At 51.4% G+C, this 23,759-nt stretch overlaps 1 protein-coding gene across 4 annotated transcripts in view; it reads right to left on the bottom strand.

Annotated features, from left to right (window-relative positions):
- The window catches only part of OPA1 (OPA1 mitochondrial dynamin like GTPase), a 76,621-nt gene that overhangs the window by 32,733 nt on the left and 20,129 nt on the right, over window positions 1-23,759 (bottom strand). For 2 of the 4 annotated variants that reach the window (XM_020964816.2, XM_020964815.2), the window contains 14 exons: window positions 19,430-19,540; window positions 15,683-15,736; window positions 14,164-14,268; window positions 13,222-13,308; window positions 11,477-11,590; window positions 9,780-9,860; window positions 9,468-9,542; window positions 9,186-9,257; window positions 8,997-9,096; window positions 8,224-8,354; window positions 6,633-6,705; window positions 6,480-6,552; window positions 5,316-5,431; window positions 151-215 (listed from right to left, as the gene is read on the bottom strand). In XM_020964816.2, the coding sequence (XP_020820475.1) occupies window positions 151-215; window positions 5,316-5,431; window positions 6,480-6,552; window positions 6,633-6,705; window positions 8,224-8,354; window positions 8,997-9,096; window positions 9,186-9,257; window positions 9,468-9,542; window positions 9,780-9,860; window positions 11,477-11,590; window positions 13,222-13,308; window positions 14,164-14,268; window positions 15,683-15,736; window positions 19,430-19,540 (1,257 nt within the window). The remainder of the gene's footprint in view (window positions 1-150; window positions 216-5,315; window positions 5,432-6,479; window positions 6,553-6,632; window positions 6,706-8,223; window positions 8,355-8,996; window positions 9,097-9,185; window positions 9,258-9,467; window positions 9,543-9,779; window positions 9,861-11,476; window positions 11,591-13,221; window positions 13,309-14,163; window positions 14,269-15,682; window positions 15,737-19,429; window positions 19,541-23,759) is intronic. The other 2 variants (XM_020964818.2, XM_020964817.2) reach the window with 1 other exon arrangement.

Below are 23,759 nucleotides of genomic sequence, written 5' to 3' on the forward strand. Positions count from 1 at the left end.
CAGTGTAGAAAGGGCTGTCACTTAGAACGCATGACATGTCACCCTTTTAGTGGCAGATGTAACTTAGCCATGAAAAGACTGATTTCGCAGGGGCTTTGTTAGGAATCATGTAAGGGCCCAAGCAGAAGACATAAAGTTAGGGAGCATTACCCGGTCAAGTTCTCGAAGACGGGGAAAGTTATTCTTCCATTCGGTTTCAAGGTTAAAACGCGTCGCTGAGGAAGGAAAAACATACATTAACCACTGGCTGACCAAAGCTGTGAGGAGCGGGGCAGGACATGGCCGCAGTGAGAGGAGCTGGGAGGCTCGGAGCCTCTGCTCTGTAGGATGGGCACGCTGGCGGCCCTCACCTCTCACCACGGAGGTCATGCAGCTGTGAAGCCCAGTGACTCTGGTCGTCACCAGGCTCCTACGGTGTCTGCAGCCCCCTCTAGCCCCTCCCCCCACGACAACCAGTCTGAAACATGGTTTTCATCATCTCTCTGCTTGGAACACCCCGGCCCAACTGCTTACATCAACGCTTCCCTTTGTCCCAGAGATAAAAGACCTGAGTCCAGCTTCTCCAGTGTTCGAGGGTTCCAGACTAAGACTGAAGGAGCTTTCTCGGACACCCTCCTACACTGCTGACTCCTAGTGAGGCATCCAGGGAGCGCAGGGTCCTCTAAGAACTGTTGGAGAGCTGAAGCTCTGAACAAAATGAGCCTGGCGAGGATGGCCAAGGAAAGCAGCAAGGGGACATGCCCGCAGTGCCACACCTGACCAGACCCGGTGGACCTGCTCCACTCCCTCTGACAAAGGGGACCAGTGAGAAGCAGTGACAGTCAAGGGGGCACACCCCCCTCCTGGCCGAGGTCCCTCCAGACCACATTTTGGTGCTAACAAGTGTTTCCTAAGTCACCGTCGGTCATCGTGGAGAGACTGGGAAGGACAAATGTCCCAATTTTCAAAGAGGGGAAAAGAACAGAGTCTGCAAACTGCTGAGTACGGAGCGTCCCCCAAGAGCTGAGACGGAGGCAGCCAGCACCTTCCCTTTACCGGTGCGAGCTATGGTCCCTGACGCCAGGGCCACTAGGGCTCAGGTGCAGCCACGGACACCCATTTGCGGTGTGGCTGAGGGCAATTGCCGAGGAGTCCCAGGCAACCCTGGGAGCAAACTGTCGAGGGCCTGGGAAGGGCCAAAGGAGAGGCAGGAGAATGCTCCCGATGTGACAGCGTGCAGGCCTCCCAGACCCCTCGATCCTCCTGGACACAACGCCATCTTCCCCCCTCTTCTTGTGAAGCCACGTCTAAGGGTCTACGCGTCTGCCTCCTCCACTGCATCATATTAAATTCAGCCACACACCAGACTCTGGGATGCTGACTGTCCTTTAGTGTGTTAGTTCTTCTTCCTGGGTGTGTCCCCTGTAGATTTTAGTGATGAGCGAGCCATCCGGGTCCGTATCCAAGTCACTGATGGACGAGTGTTAAGCAGCCCAGGGCCAAGCACAGACCCCTGCCGACCTCCTGAATCACCCATCAGTGACAACACTCTGGCCAGGGCTGAATCCACCAAACTGCACTGTCTCACCTGCGTCTCTCAGCTTTGCCCCCACAAGCCCAGCACCGGCTTCTGTCAAAGGCTCTGCTAAAGTCCAAGTAAATAACACTCTCAGCATTTTCCTCATCTACAAAAAAAGAAATAGGACCAGTCTGGCCCAACATATTCCCCCTGTTCACTAACCGTCCTTTTTTTTTTTCCTCTTCTCTTCTTAGGCGATTGCGGTTAAGCGACTTGCCCAGCGTTACACAGCTAGTAAGTGTAAAGTATCAAGTCTGGTCTGAAGCCAGATTTGAACTCAGGTCCTCCCAACTGCAGGGTCGGTACTCTATCTACTGCACCACCTAGCTGCCCCTTAACCATCCTTTTAATAACGCGTCCTGGGACTTTGTTGGTAGCCCAAAGCTGGCCCCTTGTCCTAGAATCTATCAGCTTCCCTTTCAGGAAACTGAGACCAGGTGCGCCTTCCACTCCTCCTGTCCCGTGAGACGAGCTCGTCCCTTCTCCGCCATCTTTCAAACATCACCTCCAGCGGCTCGGCAGCCTCGGCTCCGCTGGGTCCGGCACTCCCTTTGCTCTCTCGCCGTCTCTCAGCCGGCATCTCTTCGTGAGCCTTCTCTGCTCTCCCCGTCTGGGCCAACAACCCTCACGAGCTTGGCCTCCATGGTCTGGGGTTCCTTCCCAAGCACTGGTCTGGTGTCTCCCCCCGTCTTCCCCTCCTTTACCTGCTGGGGCAGCTACTAAAACTGCCCTCAGATCATCCTTAGCTTAGGGCCTGGCCACGCACTCTTCTTTTTATGCTCCTGCCGTGTGTCTCTGTGAGATCGCTAATGCGATGTGGCCTTTTTCCCTCCACAGGCTTGTCTCTCTTGTACTTCTAGCGTTTCACATCCAGGAGAATCTTAAGTCCACGAGACAGACCCCCCACCCCCCTTGCTCTGAACCCTCAGAGAGCTTCTCTCTCCAATCCAGGGCACAGAGATACTTCCTGGCTCTCCTGTGTCACAGTCATTTTACCACAAGATTCCCATCATTTCCACCCCATGAGTCAGTTTTTCCCCATTGGTGAGAACTAGACCCAGAATATCTGTGTCCTCTGTTCCACAACTTTAAAATCTAGCATCATTAAAGCAAACCAATAACTTACTGGACTGGCCCAAGCCGTGACTTCGTCAGGGCCCTCTCAGGCTGGGGCACTGAGTGAGGAAGTGACTTGCTCGGGTCTTCCTGTCTCTGAAGTCATCTCTTTACTCACTGGGTCCTCTTCTTCCTACCAGATGCTCTAAATGTATGCTCTTCTGTTCTGCCGGAATGGGCGGGTGGGTCGCGACAGTCAGAGCCCAGCCGTGCCTCTGTGCTAGGCCCACTTCACAAACTCATCTTGTCCTCACTCTGAGCAGGCCGTCTGTGGTCAACCCCAAGGACGATGCTGCCTCCCCCAAGGCCGATTCCCAAATCTTCTCACAAGTGCAGACTGTCTGGCCCTTTAAATCCATTTGAAGCCCCTGCCCCCACCTTGCTGAAAAAGAAAGAATCACCAATGTGTGTGGCCAAGTACCACAAGTCCCCACACTGGCCACGTCCAACATTGCCTCGCCTCATCTGTGGCCTCCCTGCTTCCCTTTCCTCCTGCCTCCATGTCTAGTGAATGTCTTTCTGTAAACAGCTCCGCGTGAGTCTCCTTCCCTGATCTGGCCAATTCAGATGAGAGGTGGGCTCCGACCCTGCCATCCCTTCCTCTCGGTTCCTATCGGTCACCTCCACTTGTTCACCCTGATCTCCCTGGGCTGCAATGCTCTCTTCTTCTTCCTTTTCATTCTTCTAAGGTCAACACGACATAAGGGAACATGCCCAGGCCCCATCTTATCAGACCCTTATTGATGACCCCCGACGACAGGATTCTGAGGGGACACACGTCCATCTCCCCATGTTAGAACATAAACGTTTAACCTTGTCAGCCTTCTATGACTGCTTGTACCTGTTCACCTTTTTGTTTCTTGTGACTCCCGTATTTGCACTTCAGAGCTCCTAGGTAGCTCTGATCTTTTCATCAGGAACACTTGGCAGGCTTCCACTTCACAAAAGGTCCACTTTACTCCCCACAGGAGTACACCCAGCTTGACTGGGAAGACTGTCCTGCAAACCCGTATTCTCTTCCAAAAGGAACATCATCTTCCAAGCTCTCCACTCCTTCAGCATGGAGGCTGACAAATCACATGGGATCCTGTCTGCTGTTTGTTCATGCTTGAATTCTTTCTTTCCGGCGGCTTGAAGTATCTTTTTCTTTGGCTTGGAAGTTCTGAAGTTTTACTACAATGTTTCTGGGAGTTTTCATTTGGGGGCTTCTTTCAGAAGGCAACCAATAGATTTTACTTCTACTTGGCCCTTTGGTTCTAACAGATCTTTTATGATTTCTTAAAATATGAAGTCTAAGATTTTTTTTGTCATAACATTTAAATAGCTCAATGATTCTTAAATTATCTCTCATTAATCTGTTTTCCAGGTGAACTGTTTTTAGCAAGACATACCTCATATGTTCTTCTATTTTCCACAAGTCTTTTGACCTGAAAAAAATACATATTTCTTGTGGTCTCACAGAGTCACTCTGGTACATTCCAAGTTTTAGAAAGTTTGCCACACAGGTAAGGTTTTATACCTCTTGTGCCATGCTGTTAATTCCCTTTCTAATTCTTTCTTCCATGGTTCCTATTTCTTTTTCTATTTTTTCTGCTAGTGCTCTCATTTCAACTATAAAAACATTTTAAACTTTTCTCTTTTCAAGTTCTTGCTTTATCTCTTCCTGGAATTCCTGCTGAACCTGTGCCCAAGCTGTGTTTTGGTTCGGAGCTCTGCGTATAGCTGTTCTGGAGCCATTTTCTTCTTCTGGGTTTGTGTCATGTGTGCCTCTGCCATGACAGCAGCTTTTTAAAGCGGGATTTTTGGTTACTCACTCTTCCCGTCCACGTTCTGACTTCACACTTGATGTTAGGATGACTTCTGATGTGAACTTTTGGAATGGTCCCATTGCTGTCTTCACGGGGTGGTGAGTGCTGTCATTCCAGGGTCTCAGACACAGCTCAGGCTGGGGACCTGCAAGCTTTCCGCGTTCCCAGAGTGGCCCGATCGAAGACAAAGTCTGGCTGCTGCTTCCCTCATCTGCACTCTTCAAGCGTCTAAGCCAGGTGAGTCTGAGCAACACGCCCATAGGCTTGCCCCCATTGGAATGCCAACGCACGGGTCTGAACTCAGCTCCTCTCAGTCAACTGGGAAGCTCAGATGGTTCAGAGGGACAGAACAGGAGGCTCCCTGAGACCATCTAGTTCCTCTGCTGCAGGCTCCAGACTCGCCTGGAGGCTGGACCTGAGACTTTGCTCTGCTCCTGAGGGCGGAGGCACTCCTCTGCTTGTCTCTGACCTGGCTCCTTGCTCAGTCCATGGCCTGGGACCTATCACCTCTAGGTGCTGGTCATCTGCCCTCAGTCTGTGCCCTAGAACTGGGCTGTGGATGACAGAGCTGCCAGCTGGCTCCTACTCCTGCCCTCAGCGCAAGGTCAGGCCCCTCTGGGCTGGGTCGGAGATCACTTCTTGCCCCAGGATACAGCCTGCGTATCTCCCTGTGTGGGCTGTTCCTGGCTAAACACTGCTCCCAGCACACACACACACACACACACACAAACTGGCTTAACAATCACTATTAAAAGTGTGGAAGGAGCGTGCTTGGAAGCTCGTGACAAGCACACCCCTGGCATGCTGGCACCTTGTTTTTAGAGCTGACTCACCTTTGAAAGAGTCCGCCTGCTGCTCCACAGACTCGCGCACCATCTTCCAAAAGCAGTCGGACACCGCAAGGCTGAGGTTCCTGGTCGTCACCTGATGGGCCTTCAACATACTCGTCCTGTGGGAAAATCACAGAACACAGAGGAGATGGAAATGAGCCCACATGAAATCAGGCAGATCCAAAAGCATTTTCAGCTAAGGCTCAAGGAAAGCTGGGACAGAAGCCAGGAGCTGTGGCAACAACCCTCCGTCTCATACGCATACAAACATGCACATTCACTCAAATATTCACCAAGCTACCCATCCAAGAATATGTAGATAACACAGAAGAATTATAATACAGATGAACAGGAACCTGTGGGAGGAAGAGTCCAAAACAAGGAGGAACAAACCCCCTGTCCGGCACGTCTATGTAAAGACGCGCCAGCTGGTGAACGAGCAGGGTGAACCGACTAACCAACCAACTCATCGATCGATAAGCATCTGTTCGGCCCCTGCTGTGCACAGATGCTAGACAGGGTGCCCAGGACACACAGAGGCAGCAAACAGCCAAGCAGTGCCTGGCCCTGAGGAGCTTCCACTCCAATCGGCAGAGATGACATATACACAAATAAGGAGAGGGTGGTGGGGGACGGGAAGGGCTCCAGGCAGAGGGGACCATGGGAGCGTCATGGAGAGCAGGCCCACTGAGGGCAGGAAGGGAATCCTAAAGGCCACAGTCACAGGAGTCCTCTGAGCAGGAAGGTGACTAGGTCACGAGACAGGATGGGGAGAGGATGGAGGCAAGGAGGCCAAGCTGAGGCCGGTGCAACAATCCAGGAGCGAAGGGATGAGGCTGACGAGGAGGGCGGCCACAATGTGAGCGGGGCAAGGTGGGGGGTGAGAGATGGTGTGGCAGCAGCGCTGACAGAAGGGAGGCCCACCCACTAGCCTGGCTGCATCCTCTCTGTGGTTCTCTGCTAACACACAAGCTGGGCCACTCACTTCCATAAACGGAGGGCAGAGGGCTTCTTCCCTCAGGCCGACCTGGCCACATGGGGTCAGTGTTAAAACCAGAGGTTTTAGAAAACATTAGAGAAAGCTAAGATTTAAAATAACACCCTCATGTGTAAAAAAAATCATTTAAGCCTTGTGAAATTCCTGAAAAGCGCAAGTAATACACCTACTTTAAGAGTTTTGAATTCTGGAAAAATTCCTCTTCATAATCCCTGATGGCCTCGATACTTTCAGAGCTGTTTCCTGGGGGGAAAGGACAGGGACAGAGTCTTTAATGAACAGTCAAAGTCAAAAGCAAACCCAATCAGTTAATCAGCGCGTACCTTTTCCTGTGACGACAGCAAAGTAACCCAGAGCTTTCATTGGGAAAAGCTTTCCTTCAATTATCTGCTGAATCTATTGAAACAAACACATGGTAAAAACAAGTTCAGAAAGCTGCCCACACGTAACAAAGGGCAGGAGGTGTGCAGCCAGAAGGGCCAGGCACCCGCCAAGAGAGCTGATGCCCTGGTGGCAGGGACCCCTAGAGCAGGTGGGTTCTGTCCAGTTCCATCTGTGCCCACCGCGAGCTCTGGGCACCTGGACATTTACTCAGCTCCTCTGGCCTCAATTTCTGCCTGGCAAGCTAAGATTCTCTGGTGTCAGGCTAGCGCCCCTGAGAAACCCGGGTGTCAATCATTTATCTGACAGCATCAAAGTCAAACGCGTCTCTTTTCTTCTCTTGGATGCCAAGCTGAGGCACAGTGGTGCACCGTAGAAGCGACGCCCAGATGTGATGCTGAATTGGGAGGATGCTTAGTTGGTTTTACCAAACTTTTCCCTCGTTTATTCTTTTGCTCTAAGGTTTGGGAAATGAAGCTGATATAAAAATGAAAGACACCAACACGATTTTATGAATCAGTCTGTGGTCCAATGGAAAGGGAGTCAGAAAACCCGGGCTCTACGCTAACCCGCCATGGCTGGCCAGGGCAGGCCAAGGGCTGGAGTGCTTAATTAATATTGGAGGGGCTTAATTAATGCTTTCCGACTGACTAACTGGAGGGGAATGAATTTGGAATAAGAAGCCTTAGGTTCACAACATGGGTCACTTTAACCAGGTCGCGCCCACTCTGTGGGCCTCAGTTTCTTTTCACGTAAGATGAAAGGCTTGGAGCGGTGCCTGCTTAAGCCCTTGCAGTTCTAAACACAACAGCCGCGGTCCATTCAGCCTCGACGCGCGCAGCTGTGACACAGGAGTAACAGGCTGTGTCTTGGTACCAGGCCGAGTGGGAGGACGGCCGGGACATCTGACATGGGACCAGTGGAAGCCTGGATCTGACTGCTGGGTCTAAACACTGACAGTTCTATGGGACAAACCACTTTTCTCATTGGGATGCTGTGAAAGGAATGCAGGTCATCGTGACTGACCATCCAGGGGCCCCCTGCTCCAGGGTCATCAGTGCCCACACCCTGGGGACCTGGACATGGTCTGGAGGGCAGATTCTCCCCGGTGGACAGGACGGTGAGGTGTCCCAAGAGACGCCACGTCGGTGACACTCTCCAAGGAGATGAAAGGAGGACCCAACCACATCCCATGCTTCCTACCTTGAGGCCAGGTTCTTGGTCCTTCTGGAGAGTAGTACCTTGAGAGGTGGGGGATGGGTGGGGGGAAGGCGCCCTACACCTGCAACCTACCTGGGCTGTGCACAATGCTGTACGCTAGAGCTTAGGGACGTAAAAGCATGTCCGGCTCTACCATATCCTCCATTTAAGGAACAAGGCACTGGGAAGTCCGGCACTCCTAAGCACACAACGGCTCTCACTCATCCCCAGGGCCGGTGACCCTCCCTCAAGGGCGGGATGCTTCAAGCCTCAGCTTCCTCCATCCCCCACCCCAGGCCCAGCTGAGGCTGGCGGCCCGTGGCCAGTCCTTACCCTGCTGGGGCTGGCCACGTTCTTCTCCGCCAGGTCGACTTTGGTCAGCACAAATATCGTCCTTCTGCCATGAGGGTCCATCTGGCTGACCAGGTCCGTGACAATGCTGCGCTCGGCATCCACAGACCCATCTGCAAGGAACGAGGGCCATGTGAAGCCTCCAAGGCTCCTGGGGACGATGCCCCTACGCGCCCCTCTGGGGCCTTTGTCTGCTTGTATTTATGGGATGAAGACAAGGGAAAAGCCTATAGTCTGCAGTGAAAATCCTCAGCATTCAGGAGGGGGTGAGAGACGCTTTCCCATGCATTTCTTCAGCGCTCCTGCGCTGAGGACGGGCTTGGCAAGGGGGCGTTGCCTCTAGGGCTCCTTCCCAGAAGGATGTTCTCCTTCTCAAGTTCACCAGGACCGATCTGCAAGTCTACCTGTCTATCCCAGCACAAAGGGAAGTGGGTCCTGCCCTTCTCAGCAACATCTTTTTGGTTACTTCCAGAAGACAGCAGGCTTATGTCTGACCGTGAGAACCCTGGGGCACCAGAGCCCTTTCGTCAAGCCTCTACTCTCAGGCAAGATCACCCGGGGACTCTCAGACAACCCAAAGGGTGGGAGCCAAGCCTGCCCCAAGGAACACGGGAGAGCCCGAGCGATTCTGTCTCCCCACCACACGTTCTGTCCTCTCAAAGGAAACCTGGGGCAGGGGCTGGGGGAGACAACACAGGGGACACACGATGCCCGTGGCAGCAGTTGGGAAGGACTCTCCGAGTCTCTCGATGTACCTTGGATACAGAGGATGATGGCGTTGGGATTCTGCATGTAGGCTTTGCTGATGCTGAAGATGGTCTCTTTTGTGTCCGGAGCCATACCCGATGTCACCGTCTGGAAGAAGAGATAGTAATTAAAGGGGACTCATGCTTTCCATACTGGAAACACAGAACAATTCTTCTACATGCTTAAAGGATACTCACATTAATGACCCCAGGTAAGTCCACCAGGACCATCCTCTGCAGTCCAGGCCCTTTGACATTCAGAGAGATGGTCTACACAACACCACCAGAATGAAGTTAGTCTCCTCAGTCGTGGAACGCTGATGAACACTACCACCCACCATCCCTGAGCACATGGCTACATCCCGTCCCTTTTAAAGCTGTTTAACGGTGAGATGACCCCAACACAAGCGCCCCTCTGTGACTCCTCTGGAACGACAAGGCCGGAACCCTGGCAGGCTGGTGGCCTGGCCTTCCCCTCACCTCAGGGCTCACAGTGCAGCCTTCCTTCACGTTTTTCCTCATTCGGAGCTCTATCTCTCGCCTTAATGCTGCAAGCTGTTTTACCAAAACCAAACACGAGTCAGAAAATTTCCACTTTGGCAACACAGCCCTGACTGGTGGAGGCACATCTCATGGTCTCAGACATCATCATCCCACCCGATGGCACGACTTGTTTTTTACTCATAATTAACATTCAAGTAAATGCTTTACGGAATGACTTTAAGCAGGCTTGCTACAAGTCAATGATTTTTGGCAATCCACAGACAACCCATATCTCGTTTTCTCACTTACATCTTCCTCTTTGGTCAGGTCAAATTCCCGAGAACTATCTTTAAACAGGGCCACGTGGTGAGGGCCTTCACTAAGCGTCACCTGAAATCGTGACAAAATTGAAATTCAGATCACTTACAATTCAAACGCTACTCGGCGGAGCCCCTACTAACAACTCAGCACCTACTGAGCGTCTTCACAAGGACAATGCTGAGAGAACCCAGGCTGTCCACGGCCTGTTCATACACAGCTGTTTGCATGTTGCTGCCCCATCAGAGGGGGAGCTCCCCGATGTCAGAGACTCGTCTTTTGCCTTTCTTTGTATCTCCAGTGCTTAGCATAGTGTCTGGCACACAGCAGGTGCTTAATCAATGCTTACTGACTGACTTGGGAGTCAGAAAGCTCTTGGTTCTAATTCTGCCCTTGACATATTCTAGCAGTGTGACCCTGGGCCAGTCACTTCCCTCCTCAATGCCTGAAGGCAATTCCCTAGGAGGTGAGGTCAAGGTAGGCGGACTGAGCAGCCTAAGCTGATTCAATCTGTATGTCCTAGGTCTGCATCTCTCGCCCACAGTACAATGCGAGGTGTCACCACACTATGATACAAGAGTAGTGCATGCTAGACTCCCAGGCTCATTTAACGGTCATTTTAGGCCAATAAGGACCTTGGTCATTTATGAAGCAACCACTCACAACTCTGTGCCAGGCACCACAGATACAAAGAAAAGATGACTCAGGCCCTGCCCCTAAGGTGCTGACCATCTAGTCAGAGGATGTGATGTGTCCATGGATAAGAAGACAAGGGGAGGGGCAGCTAGGTGGCGCAGTGGATAGAGCACTGGCTCTGAAGTCAGGAGGACCAGAGTTCAAATCCAGTCTCAGACCAAACACTTGATACTTACTAGCTGTGTGACCCTGGGCAAGTCACTTAACCCCAATTGCCTAAAAACAAACAAACAAACAAACAAAAAAAAGAAGATAAGGGGATGTGTAAGGGAAAGGCCTCACACTGTGCCATGCTGGAGGGGAGCTCAAGAGTCTCCAAGACGCAGCCGTGGGGAGGACAAAGGGGAAAAGGCAGGAGACAGAACGTTCTAAGTGGTGGACAAGCAGGGAGGCCAGCGTGGCTCCAGGACTCTGGTCAAGAGGATGGGAGAGGAGGGAACTGGAAAGACGTGGGGGAGGCCCTGAAGCTTCCTGCTCTGGCAGCGAGCTGGTCAGAGCTGTGCTCTCTCTCGGCCAGCAGCACGGAGCATGGTCTGAGGAGGGCAGAGAAGGCAGGCAGGGAGACCAGTGAAAAGGCTTTATCTGAGAGGTCACGAGGACCTGCAAAGGGGGTCAGATGGGAGAAGGGTCAGCTCTGGCACTGCTAATGCTTCTGAACTCATCTCTAGCTGTCCAGATGTTACTTTGTACGGCTCTCCAGGTCTTTTACATTGAAAATCTAATTTCTTTGGCTTTGCAAGAATGAAGCTGATCTGAATGTTACAGAAAGATCAACGTGCCAAGACAAGGTGAAGGAATTCTTCACGAGAACCAGAGATTCCAGATCCCTGCGTGGGTACAGCCTTTGCCAAACAGAAAACAGGTCAAAAATATTGTTCTTTGAGATCCGAATCTTTTAAAAAGGTCTCTCCATTCTACTTTTAGCAAAATCTCCAAACACACTCAGGCCTCGGGGGACCAGGCAGCTGCTCAGGGACATCTCGGAGCCTTACCTTAACCGGAGAACGTGTCATCATCTCCCCAGAGCCACGAGGGAATATCCGAGCTTGGGCAATCATCTCTAAGACACTGGTCTTCCCGGCACTCTGGTCCCCTACCACCACAACCTGGCACCAAACAACCAACAACACTGTTTCGTGTTCTGAGACACTCGGAAGTCTGTGTTCAAATTCTGAAGCACGGCTGGAGGGACAGACTGCATTTTCACTCATCAACACCCTGACAATGTGTGTGCCTCCAAGAAGGGGTGCCCTGACTGGGACGAACTCTGCCCGAGTCCTCTGCTGAAGCCTCGTGGGGGCGAAGCGGCACGGGTGGCCCGGGGGAGCATGAGCAGTCTGCGGTCAGCTGGAGGGGCTTCAAGGACAGTGCCAGGGATGGCCTGCCTGCTCTGAGGACCAGCCCCCATTGGTCTGTGGAGCCTCAGCACCAGCAGGCTGGTTTGGCCACAGGCCCTCCCAAGGAGGACCTCCTCAGTGTGAGGTGACCCAGAGCTGCCTCCGGAGGGCAGTAACAAACCACAGGTGCTGGAAATCCTGGTGCATTCAGGAAAGGGTATCTTAAAATAGGTTGAGTCAATCACTAACACTTAGAACAACTTTCTTCTTTTAATTCAATTTGTTCTTAATAGGATGGATTTTTAATTTTATCAGGCTGTACTTCACTACATTAAGATTTAACTCACTCCTTAAATAGAATGTGGGAGTAGGGACACCTGAAAGTACTTCTAATCAAGATCTGGGATGCTTTTCAAAGCGGCCTCATCAGTCACCAAGTCAATGCTGGCCCATCCCCATCAATACAGGGAATCTGTCTGCTCATAGTGACAAACGTGCTCCTGCATGCTGTCTGAACCACCAAGGACTGATGATGTGATAAGATGGAGCCTCGCTCCTGCACCATCACCTGGGACAGCGGCCCTGATGCACGTGAATTTTCCAGTAACTGACGCTAAGCTCTGTAAGCTTTGGAAACACTTTCCATTTACCATTTTTGGAAATAAATCTTCCTACAAGACAACTGAAATGCACAGAGGTCAGTGAGCATAACCTACCTTTTCAGGCCCTATGGGAATGGAGGGTGGTTGCACCATCTCCAGGGGGACAGGGCCCAGCACTGCTATTCAAAAAGGCTTTTCTGTCTCCTTGTCCACTACATACCATCGCTTTTTGCTGCTATCAAGGGGGCTGATTCTATGCCACATCCCCTGCCCATCCTCCTAATCCTTCTAGATCACTACAAGCTGGGAAATCAAGTCACAAAGCTTGAGAGAGCTGCCTCAAGCAAGGACAGAAGAAGAGATTCTCGAGTCTCTAAGGGATCTATGCTGGTTGCCTAAGTTACCCCATAAATGTGCTCCAGATAAGTGAGGCACACAGAGATCAATGACTGTATAAAGAATTCACCAAGCTGGTGCAAAACAAAGCATTCTGAGGTTTTTCAATGTTGTTTCAAGACAGACACTCCTTTTTCTATTGAAAAGGAACAGACAATTTAGCTAAGGAATTCATTTTACCAACAGGCTCGCTGGAGAGAGGAATTTCACAACAGACGACGTGCATTTACTGAGTTAATCCGATGATTAAAAAGCCTAATTTGGAAGACCTCACAGTAAATAAATGTCAATAAATGTATCTAATTCAGCCATCATACAAAGAGCTCTATTAAACAATCTGGGTAATTAAAATGGCCCAATAACTTTTCAGCTAGGAAGCCAAACCTCTCTGCCTCTACTCACCCGGGGCAGGTGGTCTTGGGTGTTGTAACTGGCATCATAGTCAGAAAGCACGTCCAGCACTTCAGAATACATGTCGATCAGAGATTTCTTTAGAAACAAACAGAGAGGTAAGTGAGGATGAAGTTACTAACTAGCCGGGCCACATGCTGCTTCCCATCTCATAACACAATGAGCAAGAAGCAACCAGCAGGATTCTGGCGTGACCATGGGTAAAAGACACCAGGCTAAGCTGCTCCAGGCCGGGGCCCCCTCTAGGATGAGGAGCCTGCCCAGGTCACAGCTGGCCGCCCCCTGCCTCTGCTGTAGCCCCAGGTACAATGGAGGAGACAAGAAGGCTTCTAAGAGGAGCAGGCCCTGCAAAGCTGGGGGGAGCAAGGCAGCAGGCTATAAGAGAGCCTGACAAGTGAGTGTGTGAGAAAGCACCTATCGAGGGCCTGCTACGGGAGCACCCCGACCAGCACCGTCCTGTGAGGGGGCCCCCCTCCCAGCATCACCTCCCCCTCTCAGAACGGGAGCCTCATGAGAGCAGGGACCCTCTGGATTTTCTGTTTTTATGCCCAGGGCCAGGTCCAGAGCTCAGGCCTCTTCCACCAGCTGCCTTGCCCTGACACTGAGCCAGTGACCAGTTGTGGCTTTAGTGTGGGAGACAAGAAGGATCATAAGAGAAAAGAACCTCTGGACCACGGCCATGGACTCTGAGAACAAAATGGCCAAAGGATGTCCAGCAGTCCCAGCATGATCACAGACCACCAGTGACATGGACGTGTGACGCTCCAAAGGACTGAAACCCACAGACTGTACTCATGTCATAAGCACCATGTTCTGCGCAGAGATCGCCTGCCCCCAACCACGAAGCCGCCAAGAAGTAAGTTCTCAAAGCAACAGGCAGAGCGGCCACATGCCTGGTAAAGCTGCCGAGAACAAGGAGGTGGCCAGGGGTACCTTGAGGTGCCTGTGATGGATGCCTTTGTCGTCTTTCTGCAACACTAGTTTTCTCAGTTCTTTGTTCTCTTTCTCTAAACGTTCCAAGATTCTCTGATATTTCAACTGCAAGAAAGCACATCAGTGTGGAGGATGAACAGCATGAAAACGAAAGAACAGGAATTCTATGCACAACCTGCCCCCAAAACGAAGTCCTCCTTATCTGGCCCAGTGTCCTACTTCAAGATAAATGACGAAAACTCTCCTAAATACAACGGCTATCTCAAGTCCAGAAGAACCCGTTCCCTTGTGTGACATTCCAAGTTAAAAAATTCTTGCATTAAAAAAATCCACATGGAATGAACACAATGACCTTTGAAATCCCCAGCAGCAGCGACGTGCCCCTATTCTGCACAGAGAACTCTAAGTTTTGTGGTGTCTCTAGGACCCCCGCCCCCAATAACACCCCAGGGAGCGTCACAAAAGCAGCCCTTCAGAAATATCTGGTGATGGGCTGCAGAGAGCAAGCCTTGCCACTTCTACCAAGCTAGCTGCCGTGGGAGCGGCTGACGGGGCCTGTAACCAGGGGACCTTGGCAACCCTCTGCTCCACCGCAGGGCGGGAAACACGCAAAGCCTGGGGCCTTTGGGGACGTCCCTGCACAGACCTAAAGCAACTGCTTCTGTAACTGACTTTTCACAAAAACCCGCCTTCCTCTCCAGCTCCTCTTCCCAATATTCCCACTGCTCTTTTGTTTAAGTCTTCACTAACATCAAAACAAACTGGCGCAGGAAACCCCCCTGACGAGGGGGAGGACTCACCTGTGCTTTGGTGGCTCGGGTTTAGCCGGGGAGGTTCTCCCCAGCCCCTTGGGGGATGGGGCTCAGACAAGAACAGCTCTGCTACCCTGGAGGTGGCTCGAGGGCCCCGGCCAGCCCCTTCGGGTCCCAGCGGCTGGTACTCCCTGCGAGGGGCCCAGGCTCCCCCAGGCTGGCAGCCAGCATGCTTCTCGTGAGCAGTGGGAAGGTCCTAGGCCTCTCCTGCCTGCTTGCGCAGTAAATGTTGGCCAAGCCTAGGGTCACAGGCTCAGGACCACCTACCACGAGCCTCAAGGTATTCAAAAGAAGACAAGGCACCTTCAGGAAAGGGTGCTTTGTCAGGATGGAGGCTTTTTCCTGCGTAGAACTGTCGTGTAAAAGCAATTCAATTCTTAGAATTAAATACTTTCCCAAAGGGAAATGCTGTGAGCAAGTTCTAGCCGGCTTTCCCTGGAAAAGCCAGTGCAGCTGCCCACCGGAGTTAAAGGCATCGGGTTGCTTGGCCATGTTGTCATCGGTGACTCCCTCCCCGCCAGGTCCCGAGGACTCACTGCCTTAGCTCCCCTCTTCCCCAACACCTTTGCTTTCGCATTAGCTGCTGGCTGGCTTTCTGGAGATCAGAAGCCTCATGGAGGGGGCAGGCCTGGGCCCAAGCTGGCCGCCCCCAGATTCCAGCTGGATCCCAGGAGGACACTGGCTCAGGTGAGAGGGAAGCAGCTCACCTGGGTACGTAAGAGCTCCTCCTGAAGCTGCTCCACTTTCTCCTTGTCCGACACCTACAATCACATTAATGTCATGTGAATCTTCTGGGAAGCCGGGGAATACAGATTAGGCTTGTTCCAAAGGGAAGGGAATTCAAATGGGACAGAAAGCTAACAGCCACGTTCACCCTGAGACAGCCCCGTGCACGGGCAGGAAGGCAAACCCCCACTGGCCCATTCCATGTTCTCTCCTCCGGAAGGGACGGGATGAGCATTCCGTTCTGGAGCACACGAAGGGCTTCCCCTGCCCCAGGGCCAGAGTAGGGCCAGATTTCCAAAGCACTGGCCAGATGCGGGTGCTTGCTTTTAAATTCTGACCCTTGTGGAGTGCCCCTCCCCGAGATCAATGGGCCTGGAATGCCAGGCCAAAGCGAAGAGCCCAAGTGCAGGTGTTCTCTGTGCTAGTTCCAACTGTTCTTAGAGCTCTTTGGAACTCACAGAACAAAGGTCACGACAGCACGAGCAGCTTGGGAACGAAGAGACGACGTCAAAGACCTCCCCGCCACGGCGGGCTTCCAGCGTGGAGCCCCTCGGAGCCCTGGCCACAGCCGCCCTCCCTGCTGTCCTGTCACCAACACCAAAGGCGAGACGTCTAGCTGTACTCTGCCGGGGGGGGGGGTGCTGCTGAGGCTTAAATGGGACAGGCGACCCCTCTGGCTGCTGGACTTGCACGGCTGTAGATCCCTTCTCCTCTTGCTAACAGTTACATGGGTCACAGACAGCCTACGAGACCCCAGTCGTGACTGGGCCCACAAAGTACAGGATGTTACAAATGACCGTTCTGAGGTTTCCTCCCCCCGTCCAAAGGTGTGCTAGTGGCATGAGGTCTGTGTACACAGGATGGGCAGGATGTAGGAAAGGACTGGGGAAGGGGGCGCAAAGAAGAGTAGGGAAGACCCACCACCCAAAGGGAACCCAAATGAGGCTGGGGCGGAGTGGGTTAAAGGTTTTCTATCACAAGTCCCAGTATGAAGAACTGAGGTTAATGACCCCTATTGACGGGCACTGAAGCTGAATGAATGGCTGTCATGGGTGGGAGCTTCCTACGCTGAGGTGATGTCCTGTCCCGGTCCCCACGTCAGTCGAGGAGGTATCCAGTAATGCCTGATGTCTAACGTGTCATCTGGATGCCCAGGATACTGGAGTCTCAAAACTTTAAAACTGCCTTGTAAACTCATGGCCACACCGGGGAATTCTATCCTCCCCCCAAACCCCGGGAGGCAATGTGGTATAAACAGCAGCCAGTTAGGGCTTGCATTAGCCTTTCCTCTCTGACCACGCACTTCCTGGCAGCAGGCCTCAGTACAGAAGGCTGTACCGCTCCACCGTATCCTGAGTGCTCTGCACAAGCTCCAGGGGTGATCCTGATCACTCTGAGCTCTGCAGTGAAGGAGCCCAAGGGCGGGAAGGCCCTCTGCTCCCCAAGGCCGCTGAGGGAGTCACACCTCCTCGACCCTGGGCCGCCCCCACCAGCCCTTCCTGGGGTCAGGGGGAAATGCGGCATCAACATGAGGCGGTCCTGTTGGAGCGAGTCACTCCCCAGCTCATTCTGTAAAACAGGGATCCTCACCCTGGTGAACAAAGAGCCTCCTCATGCCGAATGAGAGGGCTGTTCAGACAAAGGGGAGGGGTACTTCAGTTTCCTCTTCTGCAAAATGGAAGGTTTGGGCCACAAGATCTCTGTGCCTACCCACTGAACTCCCACGAAGGTGGTGGGACAAGGGAAGCCAGCACCATCCAAAGCACATCCTGGCTGGCCCTAGCAGACGCTGTCGGGGTGACCCTTTTCTGTGCTGCTCACAAAACCTGCAGCGGCTTGTGACCTACCTCAGGCACCGAATCTGCTGAGAAAATGAGCTGCCTGTAGCTCCCTGGCGATTTGATTTCCTTCCACATTTGCCATCTTTAGAGATCAGGGAAGGAGCAATTGACCGTTTAGTTAATATATACAAAAATGTGGTACATAAAACAGGGGGTTACCTTACCAGTGGCCTGGGTTTCAGACGCTTCCTACAATCCCAAGGCTGTGGAGATCACGGACAAAACTAGTGCTCAAAGACACAGAGCCTTACTGCTCCCTTCCCCACAAGGAATCTGACTTTGGAGCTTCAACAATCAACCTTGACCCTGAAGTAGCCAATGCAGACCAAGGGAAAGGCCCACCTGTAAAGTCAGTCTATCCATTAGCTCTTTGGCTCAGAGCTAGAGGGCGTGCTTTCCTCACATCCGCTGCTTCCAGTAAACTCTCCAAAAGGGAAGGCGTGCTCTGCAGAGCCACAAAGGACCTAAGCCAGCCCCTCGGCTGCAGGCTGCTAATAACAAACGTCCCAGGCCACTCATCAGCAGGCCCTTCCCTCGAAGGGACAGTGCTCAGGGGCTGCTTCACAATGTACTTCAGACATAAAGAAGGAATTTCTTTTGACATGAGACACTTTCCCACTGTGTAAAGGCTGAGCCAGGATTAACTCTCATCCTAAAGTTCTACAAAGTAAGACACGGACGGGTTAGCAGCGCCACGAAAATCTAGATCTGGATCTGTTCTCTGCACATGCAGGGCCGTGGCTGCTGTGTAAAATGAGAACGATGCCTTTCAGGAAAGCCAACGGTCTACTCCCAGTAGCCCTCGCATCACCAAAGTCTAATGGCACCGCAGCACCCCCTCCCCTCCCTTCTCATAGTGGGATAATAGAATCCTCTCTCAATTCAGGGGCAACACTGGCTAACCCATAAAAAAAAAAAAATCTCAGGAACAACGGCAGCAGAAGTCATCTGCATGCACAGAGATGCTCAGGTGCTGCTAAGCACTAAGGAAGACCCCCACTAACCCCTGCCCCCCCCTTTCTCTACCTGACTCTGTGAGCCTGTCACCCAAAGGATAGCATTGTCCGCCATGGCACAAGAGGAGACCCTGCAGCCATCGCTTTAAAACAGACCCTTCTCTGGCTTGACAGGAAAAGCAAAAGCCTTCACCTGGGTGGAAACTACAAGCTATGTGGAAATAGCCCGCCCGTTGGATAAGTTTCTCCATTTCAGGTCTAGGGTTCAGCCAAACTGAGCCTGCACTGCCAGGACTGACTCCACAGCCTTTGAAATGAGAAAAGCCAGGACCCTTGACAAGAGAAATCAAACTAGAGGATGGTTCTCAAGCACTTCTTCACAACAAAGGGGACAGCCATCAGCCACAGCTTTGTCAGCCAAAGCTAGAGCCTGGGGAAATGAATTCAACTGGATGCAGGAGCTCACGAAAGAAACGTCCTGTCTTTGCGACGTCTCTGCCCTCGCCTAGCTGGCTGTAACTGGGCTCTCAGTTCATTCCACTACCTGTGCCTCCCGGGACAATGGCCTTCACCTGCTCAGAGGATGAATCCTGCCACGAGGCCCACGTGACACAACCATGACCATTTTACAAAAGAGGAAACTGCGCCACAGCCCAGCGGAGGACTCGGAGTGACTCGACAGCAGGGACCGTTCATGTTTCTTTTGAAGGCTGGGATGCCTCAAACTCCCTAAGTGCCAACCCAAAGGACCACTCTGTCCTGTTCCGTTGCTATCATGTCCCTTGCTTCCTGAGGTCGTCTCTCGTCCCCTCCAGCTTCAATCCCTGGGTCTCTTCTTTTGACAACAAGCCCTTGTCTTGATGGGGGCTCTTGGACTCTACAGAATGCCTGATTAGTAGGAAGACAGCACGTAGCCCCCTGAGCCCATCACCTTGCGCTTCTGCTGGGAATAGCCTGTGTTATACTGGCCAGCTGCTCTGCGCGCTTCCTCTTCATGTTCGCGGATTTGCTGCTCTAAGATAATGAGCTCACCAAGCAGGCCCTGCCATGAGTTTACAATGAGAAGGGGAAAATTGGGGGAGAACAACGTTAAACCAAAGGCACAACAAAGACAGATGAGAGACAGGGACGGAGGGAGAGTGTCGAGCAAAAATGGGCATCGCCCAGGGCCTACGCAGGACCCACGCTGGTATGGAGGCTCCACTTCCCCTTGGTAACGTCAGGGAAATGAATGAATGGAAGGGGTTAGCTTGAAATAAAAAAGGGACAATGCGATGCCTGCCGCGTGCCTAACGCTCCAACAATCGGGACAACTTCTATCGTCTCTGCAGAGTCCACCCTGATCAGCCAGACCACCTCGGGCTGCGGGGGCCCAGGACCAAAGCTGGAGCTAAAACGGCCCAGGTAACTCTGCCCCGGGCCTGCCTCAGACTCACTGTACAGAGAATGGATGACATGAGACACGGGGAATCGAGGCTCCACACCCACGTGCTGGACCCTGCCAGGTTCTGACTCAATAAACTTGCAAAGCTGCTCTTCCGATTTTAATCATTTCTTCTGCATAGAAGTGGAGTTCAAAAAAATTCTGGTGGAGCTTCTGCTAATAACCAGTTAGCTGAGAGATAGCCAGCTAGGTAGAGATACATGAGTGAAGGGGTGGGGGGAGAGGGAGGGGAAAGGGAGGGAGGGAGAGGGAGAGGAAAAGAGAGGGAAGAGGGAAGAGGGGGAGGAGAGGGAGGAGGGAGAAGAGAGAGGGAGAAGGGGGGAAGAAGGGGAGGAGAGGGAAAAGAGAGAGGAAGGAGGGAGGGGAGAGGGAGGAGGGAGAGAGGGAAAGAGAGGGGAGAAGGGAGGAGAAGGAAAAGGGAGAGGGGAGGAGAGGGAGAAGGGAGAGGAAGGAGGAAGTAGAGAGGGAAAGAGGGAGGGAGAGGGGGAGGAAAGGGGAAGAGGGAGGGGAGAGGGAGGGAGAAGAGAGAGGAAGGAGGGAGGGGAGAGGGAAAGAGAGAGGGTAGAGAGAGGAGGGAGAGAGGGAGGAGGGGTGAAGAGGGAGGAGAGGGAGAGGGAAAGAGAGGGAAAAGGGAGAGGAAGGAGGGAGAGGGAGGGGGAAGGAGGGAGGAGAGAGGGAGAGAAAGGGAGAAGGGAGAGGGAGAAAGGGGAGGGGCAGAGGAGAATCCTGGTTCAGGCCCAGATGCTATGACCAGGGCAGGTTACTTGACCTCTCAGTGCCCTCAGCAAATTAAGTGTAACATCGTGATTAGAGGCAGATTAATCATCTGAATCAGTGGAGGGAGTTTCTACACCAGGGATTCCTTACATAGATCCAGACCAAAAAAAAAAAAAAGAAAATCAAATAAAAAAATTTAGTTGTGTCTACACACATACAAGTTACTTTGAATTTAATATTTTAAAATTGAACAAAACCTTTTTCCCCCCAATATACACAGGCAGCTAGTATGACTAGATATTTGATTTTGACTAGCTTAATGACATGGGGTGGAAAAAGCCTTTACGAGGCCCTCTCAGAGTCTGAGTCAATTCCAAAACACATGTAGGGGAAAAGGACAACCAAATTTAACTTCAAATGAGTAATTAGACATTAAACAAAAACCAGAAAAGAACACCATTTGCTCCTACATGTGAAATGCTCTTTTCTTATTAAACTAATAGCTAGAAGGAAACACGGGAGAAAAGCAAAGTTGACAGTAACAGAAATAAACCTGGGCCAGTGACGCCAGTTATAAACTCGACTAAGGCAAAACGATGCGCTCAACGTTCACTTAATCCCCCATCAAAACGTGTCAGTCAACAATCAGGAGAATCATTTCAATTCAACTAAGAACCTGAAATGACATCACAGCTTTCCAAAGAACCGTTCAGGTATAAAAGCATTTACATAGCCCTTGGTCTTCCATACCAAGATAATATAATTTATAAGGAACTTTAAAGTTTTTGAAAAGAAAATGTGTAATGAATACATCAAAGTAATGATTAAAACCCTTAAATAACTTTCTGAGACTTGCTCAAAAGCTTACCACCATAACTTACCTCAACTTCCGTGCAACCAAAACAAAAATAAAAGCAACTCTATAAACATGAAAACAGAGCTCTATCATTCTCCAATGAGAAATATTTTTGCTTTTTAAAGAAGCATTTTAGATACAGGAAATACAGCAACAATTTGAGGGACTTTTTAAATTCAAAATTCTAATTTATGGAAACTGCTGTCAGGCTAAATTTGTGTAGAATTATTTTGAGGACCTACCTGAAAAGGAATCAACTTTTGTATGAAAACAGCTGGGTTTTTAGCAATTACTTCCAATTTTAAAACTGTGTATTTCACTAATAAAAATGATAAAGTAATCAGCTTCAGTGTGACAACATACCTTTGAAATTCAGTCAGTGATGGAGGAGAAAGGCACCAGGACAAAGGCTACTCATGATTCATTTGCTCTATCCGTCCTTACCTGCCCCAGAGGGCTGACTTCATCATGCCACTGTCTGTCCCCAACCAAAACAGAAAAAGCGTCCAATCTGTGGAGTTCACTGGCTTTGGGGACCTCACCGACTTTGCTTGGTGATGGCGTACCAGCTTTGTCCACACCTGGGAAAACATCTCTCTAATCTCCTGCCATTAGGTGCATTACACGCTCATCAGCTTCTAAGGAGGCTCCCCAACACGGGTGTGTGAAGCAGTGAAAGAGGCCAGGAAGAACTCTAAGCTCTGAGATGGCCAAGCCCTCCTCCTAGGAACACCTGCTTTTCTTCCCAGGCTGTCCCAGGAAGACAGCTCAAATTAACAGTATTACTTCCTACAAAGTTGGGAAGAAAAGAATGAGGTACAAAACCAAAGGTGTATGCTACAATATTTCAACATACGCATTCTTTTGCCAGAAGAGTGGCTTCTCCATTTTAGTGGACAAAACACTTCTCTTAAACACAAAATGATTTGACAGTGCCTCCTGGTGACACCCAAAGCCCTCAAATCAAAACCGGGCAATGCTGATTAAAAAGGGTAAGGAGATGCTACCTTCCACAATGTATTTATTAACTTCAAGAATACAGCTTTAAAACATGTCAAAATCATTTTAAAAAGTAAACATATAAATTGAAAATTCAAGGCAAGACATTTTGGATCGACAGTACTCAAGAATCCTCCTCCCCAGCCCCTGTGAAAGGTGGTGATGTCCATGATGGAGTAACCCAGATGCCGTGATTTAAGTAGGGGGCAGACAGGAACAAGCCCTGACCATGCTCTCCTTTCTTCACTTGGAATGCTAGAGCAACAAAACTGGCAGGAGCCTCAGAGACCCAAACAACCACACTGAAAATTCCACTGTCACATCCGGAAAAGTAAACACATTTAACAAACTTTTCCTATGAGCCTCAAACTCAGAAGGTCCTCCTCACTGAAGAGATGCTGTCCCCACACGTGTGACTCCGCAGCTCCCTGGAAGACGTGGGAGGCCACGTCACTAACAACTGAGAGGGGCCCGGACCCCCTGCAAGGCACCGCTCAACCTGGGGTCCATTGGCACTGTTAGGAAATGTTTCCTCTGATCAGGCATAAATTTGCCTCTGCCAACTTCTGGTGCCCAACAGAACCAACAGAATCCTCTTTCCCAAGCCTCAAAGACAGCAATCGCACCCCAGTCCTCTCTTCTCCAGACCAACATCTCCCTTCGACCAACACTCAGCTGTCATGACCTCCAGGCCTTCTCCATGCGGCTGTTGATCCACGTGCCCCCAGACCAGCAGACGATCCTCCCGGGGGCCCAAGCACAGCACAGGCGATGCCTCACGACGTCCCTGTGCCCAGCCTCGAAGGTTTTCTGCATGTGGGCACCCTTGGAGCCAAGCCGTCTCCTATCCCTCCCTTTTACACACTCTGCACTGCAGACAAAAGGACTGGCGATCCCCACGTGTGCCCCAAGGCCCCAGGAAAGCTCGCCTGAGGCTCAGTCACTCTTCTCCCCTCAGACTTCCCATGGCGCTTCTCCTTCCCTCCTACTACGCACCAAACACGGATTGTTTTCTGTCGCTGGTGCTGCTTGCCCACCTGGACTACCCATAGGCTCCATGAAGACGAGATCTTCCTCAGGGCCTCATGGAGCACTCTGTGCACACAGGAAGCATTGAATGACGGTTAAATTCTTTCATGGCTAAAATGGACCCCGACTCCTCCTGCCCGCACTGGGCTCTGCCACAGGCTCAGCTCCAGATGACTGGGCTGTATTTTACCACATGTATGAGGATTCCCAAAAGCA

This window comes from Phascolarctos cinereus, unplaced genomic scaffold (genome assembly GCF_003287225.1).
Source record: "Phascolarctos cinereus isolate Bilbo 61053 unplaced genomic scaffold, phaCin_HiC Scaffold_7;HRSCAF=346, whole genome shotgun sequence".
Lineage (NCBI taxonomy): Eukaryota > Metazoa > Chordata > Mammalia > Diprotodontia > Phascolarctidae > Phascolarctos > Phascolarctos cinereus.